This window comes from Pagrus major, chromosome 10 (assembly GCF_040436345.1).
Source record: "Pagrus major chromosome 10, Pma_NU_1.0".
Classification (NCBI taxonomy): domain Eukaryota; kingdom Metazoa; phylum Chordata; class Actinopteri; order Spariformes; family Sparidae; genus Pagrus; species Pagrus major.
Genome location: NC_133224.1, coordinates 10,861,339 through 10,870,692, shown reverse-complemented (window position 1 = coordinate 10,870,692; position 9,354 = coordinate 10,861,339). Strand labels below are relative to the sequence as shown.

Below are 9,354 nucleotides of genomic sequence, written 5' to 3'. Positions count from 1 at the left end.
GTTTGGCTCTGAGTGTTTCTTTATGTGTTCATAAAATGACGATTAAAGGAAAAGTTCACCCAAATATGACAATTCTGTCATTATCTACTCACCTCCATGCAGATGGAAAGTCAGGTGAAGTTTCGTCGGCATGGTGGTGAGTAGATAATGTCAGAATTTTCATTTTTGGGCGAACTTAACTCTTGAAGTACAATTTTAAGTTACTTGTACTTATATATTTTTCCACTTCACTACATTTTAAAGGCAAATATTGTACTTTTTATTCTATTACATGTATGTGATAACTTGAGTTACTTTGAAGATTACATGCTGCATCAGAGCACCACATAGAAAAATATAAAATGTAATTCAAATAATGTCATTACCTCTGCCAAGGAGGTTATGTTTTGACCCGTGTCTGTTTTTCTGGTTGGTTTGTAATCAGGATTACACAAAAACTACTGAACAGATTTCCGTGAAACGTGGATGGAGGATGAGTCTCAGCCCAAAATAGACCCCATTAGGTTTTGGCTTGTATTTTACTTTCTATTTTCTGCTACTTTACACTTCCACACTTAGGAGGTAAATATGGTACTTTTTTACTATACTACATTTATTTGATAAGTTTAGTTACTAGTTACTTTGCAGATTGTATCCTGTGTCAGAGTTAAAGTAATACATGTTTAAAGTAGTTTATTTGATATGCAATAAAAAAAACCCACTTACTGATAATTACAGAGATGCTGAATATCAGAACAGATAATTCATCAAGTATACAGTAAATACATACATGTAAATATATGTAGAATTGACTTGTACTTGTACTTTTGATACATTTATTCACAGAAAATTACATTTGATACTTGTATGTTTAATAGCAGATACTTTTACTCAATGACTATTTGTATGGGTGACTTTTACTTTCACCAAACTAATACTTTAACAGGATATCTTTACTTTTACTCAAGTATGACTTTTGGATAGTTTTAAAAACACTGAAAACACAGATTATATCCTAAATTCCCGAGTGAAATAAAAAACTTGTTTTAAAGGCTGTACTGGTTTCTACCAACAGCAGGGGGCGCGTGTTCTCCACTTTCCTCTGACCTCGTGCGCAAGGTTACTTATGGATGCATATTACATAACAACATAGATACTGCATACAAAGATAGAAACCCCTGTACTGCCATCAGAGTGACTACTACTGGAGCATTTTAAATTATTTACTGTCATTTCAAATTCAGAGTAAACCCAATGCACATTAATAATATGCATTCCGTGCATCAGTATTGTGATGGGATGGGATTTACTACATCCGTGCAGCAGTGAGAGGTGGAGGATTCACTGCTGAGCCAGACAGTCGAAACGGATCAAAGTCATTTCACTCAGACAGTCTGAGAGGAGGTGGAAACGAGGCGTCTCGAAACGCCTCATTTGTTCAGTCACAGCAGCTTTATCTCATGTTTGTGCAGCACTGAGAAGTCAATAATCACACTTAAAACAAATGTATTTACATAGGATTCATGAGATCACTGTGAATCTAGATTTTAAATACATACACGTGTCCTCCTGCTGCATTTGATGCAGTAAATGTTTAGACTGGTGCGTTAAAAGTTGATATGCTGCCACATTAACAGAGCACAGAGGGGGATTTTTTACAATAAATAGAACAGTATGGACTCATGTGAGAGCCAACACTGAAATATTACTCCACACACACACTGGAAGAGGTGCTGCCTTCACAGCCTGTGGGAAATATCGTTTCTCAGTTGAGTGAACCTCAGATGAACTCCCAAAATGCAATGCAATAAATGGGAACACTCACGTGTTGTAGCAGAAAAGTATACATGATTGATAAGATAAAGAAATTAGATTCAAAAGCTAAGTTGTGTATTTTATTTTGGAATATATTAAACAATATACTGGACATAACTTCTGAAAATATACATGTGTCCAGGGGGAGCAATCACAACACCTGCTGGAGGGGAAAGAAATAATAAACCTAATTTATTACTTGACGTTACTGTTACTGGACGTCATCATTAATCATCATTATCATCATTAATAGATGGTCCAAGATTCAATCCTGTGTAACCTAATGTTATCTTTAGTCCACTGGAATTAGTGACTATGTCAGAGGACCAACGCTTTCATATTTTCTGACACAATCCTGTTAGAAATAATACACTTCTTTATTCATAGATGGTGCTCACACGGTGTAAAAAAAAGTGTTTCGCCAAATACACACATAAAACAGTAACTTACAAATGTGTCTAATTTTATTGGTTTAAGCAGCATACATACACTTCTATATTTTACATACCTGTACATAACTATATTACTATACTAGTATACTACTATACACACATTATAAAAAGTACAGGCAAAATCAATATCAGTGTGATAAAATAAATAAAAGGACCATAAAACTGGTTATTTGAAAGCAAAAGAAAAAGGAGCAGTCTTTCATTTGGTTTTTTAAAAAGGGGCAAATCTTAGTAATAATGGCTTATAACCATGCCTCATGTTCAGGGCACTATCACAGTAAATGTTGAGCATGCTTATTCACTTTCTCTAGATATGATTGCAGTTATTTATGTTTTTATTGTCCTATTTGCTTGATTTTTTCTGGCTGCTGTGATTTCCTATTTAATAACTAAACAATCCATCTGAACCTATCATTAAATCCTGGCAGAGAACACTGGACTGCACAAAACAAAAAAATGTGGAGCTCCGCTGTCCGAGCTCGGAGAGGCTCCGTGAACGCGGCAGTGTTCCAGAGTACTAGTACGGAGCGGTGAGTGACAGTCCTGCTCCTCCACGGTAGCTGCTCCGCTCCGCTCCGCTCCTCTCCTCTCTACAGCTACAAGACCGGAGCCGGGCCGAGCAGGGCAGGGGCGGGGGGACAGACAGTCAGAGAGCCGGGCAGTGTGTGCAGCAGGACGGGCTGTGTGCTCCGTGATGTGCAGTAAATGGCATTAAACCGCTCAGACGGCGCTTGGAAACACTTGCAGCAGTAGTAGTAGCCTGTAGTGGAGAGTAGGAGGAGCTCCGCGCCGCGCTGCGCCGCATGTGCTCTCCTGTGCCCGTCCGCCGGAGAGAAAAACTACCAGAAAGAAGGGGAAAACTTCTCCGAGGTGCAGCCGTGCTTCGGGTCTAACCTCCGCGGGAGCTGCGAGCCCGTGTGTGCCTCCCCTCTCACGTTGATGCGGGGGAGAGAGGGAGGGCGGCGGAAGCCGGGGGATGTTTGAAGCACCTCTGTGAAACTTGCAGAAACACGAGAAAGAGGTGAGAGAAGAGGGTTTGTTTTTTTTGTTTTATTCGCGGGAGTTAAAGGAAGCATCATGGAGAGCCAAGCCGGCGAGCCCCAGAGCTTCGAGGACGTGCGTAAGAGCGGCTACCTCCGCAAGCAGAAGTCCATGCACCGGCGCTACTTCGTGCTCCGCGCCGCCTCGGAGCGCGGCCCGGCCCGCCTGGAGTACTACGAGAGCGAGAAGAAATTCCGCGGCAAGGCCCCCGTCCCGAAGAAAGCTCTGGCTCTGGAGACGTGCTTCAACATCAACAAGCGGGCCGACTCCAAGAACAAGCACATGATCGTGCTGTACACCCGGGCCGAGAGCTTCGCCATCGCCGCGGAGAACGAGGCGGACCAGGACGAGTGGTACCAGGCCATGGTGGAGCTGCAGTGCAAAAGTAAGCGCACAGACACACACGTGCATGCACGACAACAACACACACACACTCACACACACACACACTCGTGCATGCACGCTCAATAGTTTATGAGGCTCCTGCATGAGAGGAGAAACGTGGCAATGCGTGCAGGAGCGCACTGCAGATCGGGACATGCCTCATTCCAGTGTTTCTCAAAACCATTACAGCCTGATTCAAGTTTACATAGTCGGAGCCAGTGCACTCTCATTCCTTGTTTAATTTTGGGTGGGTTTTAAGGTGTTTGCTGCTCATTTTGACACTTTCCAACCAGGTCAGGGTTGTTTACAAGCCTCCTCTGACGGGAGTGTGTGTGTAAACACCAGGCTGCACCGTGGAGCTTATCCTCCCCACCAGTCCTTATCACGCCGGTGTCAGCTCAAGATATTTGCCTCCAGTTGTGCTCCAGACTTTCTTGAGTTTCTCTCTGTGGGCCTCCTGTGTGCAAGCTCTTTCCCAAGTCAACTGCTCAAACACACCCTGCCCTCTTGTTTACTCTGCCTGCTCTGCTTTTTTCTGCTGACCCAGCAATATTACACCAGGCATTGATCCCATGGAGGAGAGGAGGGGAGAAAGAAGTCTCCAAAAGTAGCCAGAGAGGAGCACATTTGCACCTAAACATGCATATTAAGTTCATTGGGTGACTTGTTCGCACCCTAAAAAAAAAAATCACCCATGTCTGTTTTTCTCAAATGCCGCTGTGTAAACACAGCTGTCCCTGCAACAGTGTGACTTTAAGTCACCTGTTCAGCTCTCCCCCCACCTCCCTGTGAGACAGACAGGCCACAAGGGACACACGATGACGCAACCTCAGCAAATGAAGATATGAGTTCAAGGTGCTTCAAACAGCTGATATGTGGCTGACGAGGGAAATAAAACACCTGATGAGAGAGAATGATATGTTTTCATTCAGAGCCAGTTGTTTCAAGGTTGAGGTGATTTAGGAGCGCCAAAAAAAAACCCCAAAAAACGCATGCTGCTGGTGGGAAACCTGCACATTTCGGACCTGGTGACAAGATTTTTCCTCCCCCTGTTGCTTTAACACAACTGGATCCCCGGCCCTGTTCAGACCTGGTGTTAACATCCGTCCTGAGTGATCTGATCACAAGTGGTTGAGATCCACATTCTTTAGGCAGTGTGCACACACATGTGTCCCGGACCGCCTTCTCAGCTGACTTCCTCTCCAAAAGAAGAAGAAGAAGCCACAACAACAGGCAGAATGAATTACACGCTGTTGGATTTCCATTTAGTTCGCTGTAAATGTTTGGGACGCTCCTATCCTGCAAGTGTTAGCAGCAGATGTTTGTGAATGCACTGTTTCAACCATTCCAACCATTAAACCGTAATAGCCCCAGACTCCCTTAACAAATCATGCAATTTTAAGAGTTGTTGCATGAGGACAAACTTAAAAATACTTTGCAGAACAAAGATACAGCAATCTCTAAATCGTTAGTGTCTTCTTGTAAATTCGGCATTGAATGCAATACATCAAGTTGTTTCTTTACTTGTAAGAAGTGTGCATTTGTCGTGGCATCGCCTGTCTGCTTCTGTGTTTAAAGTTCGTCTTGCCTCCCAACATTTTGCAGCTTTTTGAACACTGTTTGGACTGATTTCACCATTTACATTAAGTTTATGAAAGAAGACATTTCATTCAAGGTAAATGTCAAAAATTACAAATGTCGTAGCCAATTTGGTCTACTTCTTTGTCACCTGTGGAGAAAATCGCCAGACTCCCTTAAAAAATCGCTTAATTTTGTGAGTTTTGGACTTAGGAGAAACTTTATAAGCTTTTTTAAATGCTGTCTACATCAAATTCTCAACTGTTTGGGCCTTCTTTTAAATTCGGCAAAATGCTATATATGAATTTTTTTCTTTCTTTGTGTGCAAAACATCCATTGTCCTAAAGATGCATGTGTTTATTTGCATATAGAGCAGCGAAGTGAGATCCGATCACACGTAGCCCCTCGAGAGGCACGTTAATGCCAGGTACGAACAGCCTCTGTGTGTTTGTGTGTGTGTAGCCCACTTTTCCCAAGTGTTTGAGAAGTTTCCACAAAAGATGGGAAAGTGAACGGACAGATGTCGGAGCGGAGATCCAGGACACTGACTTTGCAGCCTTAAAAAAAAAAAGTTCAAATAATCCAATCTGCAGCCACTAAGTTGAGTGCTTGTGTGTGTAAAGGTCAGACGTAAAGAAATCTTGGCCTTATAAGCTGCAGCTCAGCAGGTGAGTTTGTCGGCCTGCCAAGGAGACCAGACAAGCAGCAGCCGGCTCGGCCATCATCGTGAGTCTTCTTTGAAACTACAGGACCGGTGTTCTGCTCTCCTCGTCTCCCTCTTTTGTTGCTTCAAGTGTTGGGTTCCTCCTGTAAATCACCCTCGCTCGCTGACAGTGACAAAGAGCTGCGGCTGGCTGCTGCGTAAACGCTGCACACCAGCAGGCTTTTTCTTGTGGTATGTGCTGCAGTTTCTGTTCATACAAAAAATGAGGCCACACATACACACACACACGATTCAGGCTTGTTTAGGGAGAGTTCTGCAAGAGGGGGAGTTGTTCAGCGGTCATGGCCAATTGCTGCCTCAACCTGCATGTGCGAAAATAGCTTAAATGCACACACACACCGAACACTGTCAGGATTCCTGCCTGTAATAACCCTCCTCTGGTATGTGCAGCTCATACACTGTTTCAAGTCTTCCGTGTCTGGATGTTGATTGAACCCCCGCGCGCACACACCCCCCGCCTCCTCATCTACACACACTGTCACTGCTCAACAGTCAAAGTATTCGTCCCCCCACTGGTCCCAGTGGGGAGACGGAGGAATTCACAGCCGGCAGAGCCAAGAGATGCTGCACTGTATGTCTTCACATACTTTCCAGGGGCACTCCTTCAATCTGATACCTGTGTAGCTGCTCGTATGAAGCCCTACGGGGGGGTGAAGCTATCAGCGGAGCCTCCGCTGGAAGTGGAATCAAAGTTATGTGTTGAAGTTTGGAATAATTGCTTTGAGTGTGCACAGCGAGAGGTTCCCCAGCATGCGTACAGTGAAGCACAATACTGTACATGCTGTCGTACACTGCAGCTCTGGAGCTTCAGGCCTGGGATACTCACCTAAAGCAGCCCAGGAAACGTCCAGTATCGCACGGCCTCCCCCTCAAGCCGGCAGTAATTGCACAAACACGAGCCAGCTGCCGTGCAGGGCGATATTAGGATCTCAGTTATTTATTCAGCTGAGTCCAGTAAGACCCTTTCGGGCAGCGAGTACAGTATCAGGCTCGGGGGCAGGTATTTGCTCAACTATTAGGAGGCAGTCGAGTGTGTAAAGGCTTAACCTCGACGAAATGGGCAGAGGGGCGGCCCGCGATTGACGTTTGCCGGGGAAACCATGCCACAGCTCACGACACCCCCTCGGGAATTGTTGACCTCAATAAAACAATATGGAGTTACACTTTGGAGAATGAGAGGGAAACACGAGCCAAACACACACATACAAAAGGCTGCCTCTGCTACAGTAGCAAAATGCAGATAAAGTGTGACAAGATTGTCTCTGATCTGGTCAATTGATCAACTGACAGGAAATGAATATGCAACTATTTTTATAAATTACTACCATATCATGAAAACACAAATACACACATACACACATTTACTATTTTCTGACCTTTTCTGATAAATCTATAACCTGTAAAACATTACCAAACAGATGAAACAGGAATGCAAATAATCATTACTTGCAGCTCTACTGTGATTTAAATTAACCCCAACAACATTTCATGTTTGTTTCAAAGTCGGGCGGGGACAATTGCGACGCTTGGAAAAGGCTGTCTTCCACGACAGTTCCTCATACTATTTCTTTTGACGCAACAGCTATTGGATCGGCGTTTCAGAGGAAACAGCGTTTGGACCACGATCTTAAGAACCGCATAGATTAGACAAATGAGTCGGCTGACGTATGACAAGACCACAAATGTCTTCACACGTCATTTTTGAGCGCACTTCCACATCGGTCCATCTGTCGCAGACTCTCTCCTTGTCGATGTGTCGAAGCTCAACGAACAAAAAAACAAACCAGCTGCAGATTTTGAAAATGGTATCTGAAATAAGAGGCTGTGAGCATATGAGTAATCAGAAATGTTCAGCACTTCAAACCCCAACCCTAAAGTTCCTGCACTTCTGGAACGTACTACCCCTCGAGCAGGGACTTTTTGGGAAATTTGAAACTTAAAAACAGAGGAGAGCTGAAACGGCTTTGATTTACTGGTTAACTGGTTAAAGCCAAAATGTCAAACAGTCCCTGGTTCCGGCTTCTGAAATTGAAGAATGTCTGCTTTTTTTGAGGCATATGAGAATGAACCAAATGTCTTTTGATTTTTGGACATTTGGTCAGACAATACAAGATGTTTAAAGACGTCCCCTTCATTTTATATTATGAATTCTTCACTCTTTTCTAAGATTTTCTGAACAAAATGAATGAACGATCGTCAGATTAAACAATAATGAAAACAGTCTTTCGTTGCAGCCCCAAACAAGAGCACAGATGGTTTTGTTGTGATCTTCGGAGGTTTGTTGACGTCCCTACAGTACAGTAAATCTCCATGGAATTTAGTTTTCTGCGCTCAAAGCCCCCAAAAATTTGATTTAAAACACTGAGAGACAACATCTGTTTTCCAATATAATGTTATGATTATTCATGCTAATTATTGAGAACAGTTCCTCCTTCACTGTAAAGCTGTTTCCAGTCAGTTCTGTAGATTACCGTGATGTAATTTTTGACACTTTAAGTGCCACAAAACAAATGCAGTCGTGTCAGACTGCACTGCAGCCAACATCCAAACCTCAGCAGATCACAGCAAAGCTCTCACGTCAGAAATGTTTTGAGGAAAATATGTTTTTTGAGTGAACTTTTCTTTATGATGTGTATTTGATTATGAACTAGAAAGACAGTCCGTGGCTCTGGAGTGTTTTCATTTGGCAGCTCTGACCAATGAGATCTGGATCTCACCGGTGGTTCGCCGAGCGGGCCGATTAAATGTTAAGCCGCGCTTAAGCACTGCTCATCTCCCTAATTAGGCAGTAATTATTGCCTCGAGGGTCAGCGACTGGTGGCACAGCAGAGGCTGTGTGCTAACAAAGCTCGAGAGGAGGGAGCGACGAGGGGAGCCATGAAATCTAGAGTTTATAAAGTGATCATTTCAGTGCCACCATGTCTTATTTTTACTGTTTCATCCCTTACAGCTCCAATCCTGGCTCAAAAGCGGTGAGCTGCCACAGGGCATTTCCTCTGCATAAATAGTTTGCACACATTAACACCCTTTAATTTAATTTAACACGACAAGCGGGACAGCCTGGCTTTATTATGGCCAGCTCTGGTTTGTCGCGACGCTGCAGCTCCTAGAATCCGAGTCACAGTTAAACCTCATGAGTCTGAAACGGCCTCGAGCGCTCCTCCTCATGTCTGCATTGGGGTCCGAAGCAGCCCGTCAATTAAGTGCTCGGATTTGATCGACAGCAAAGCAGGGCCAGGGGCGACAAGACCCATTTAGTCAATGAGCACCCATATGTCGAGCACGGTCGAGCTGCAGGGCTTTAAACGCATAGTAGCCTTTTATAGGGGGGCCGTATTGATTGCTGTTGGTTGATTAGAGCCCATTATCGCTGTCGTAGTG

The 9,354-nt window shown here is 43.9% G+C and overlaps 1 protein-coding gene across 2 annotated transcripts in view; it reads left to right on the top strand.

The window, feature by feature from the left end:
* The first annotated feature begins 2,810 nt into the window (after positions 1 to 2,810).
* The window catches only part of LOC141003248 (insulin receptor substrate 1-B), a 48,169-nt gene continuing 41,625 nt past the window's right edge, over positions 2,811 to 9,354 (top strand). For both annotated transcript variants that reach the window (XM_073474545.1, XM_073474544.1), the window contains exon 1: positions 2,811 to 3,672. In XM_073474545.1, coding sequence (XP_073330646.1) covers positions 3,324 to 3,672 — 349 coding nt within the window. In that variant the 5' untranslated portion in view covers positions 2,811 to 3,323. The remainder of the gene's footprint in view (positions 3,673 to 9,354) is intronic.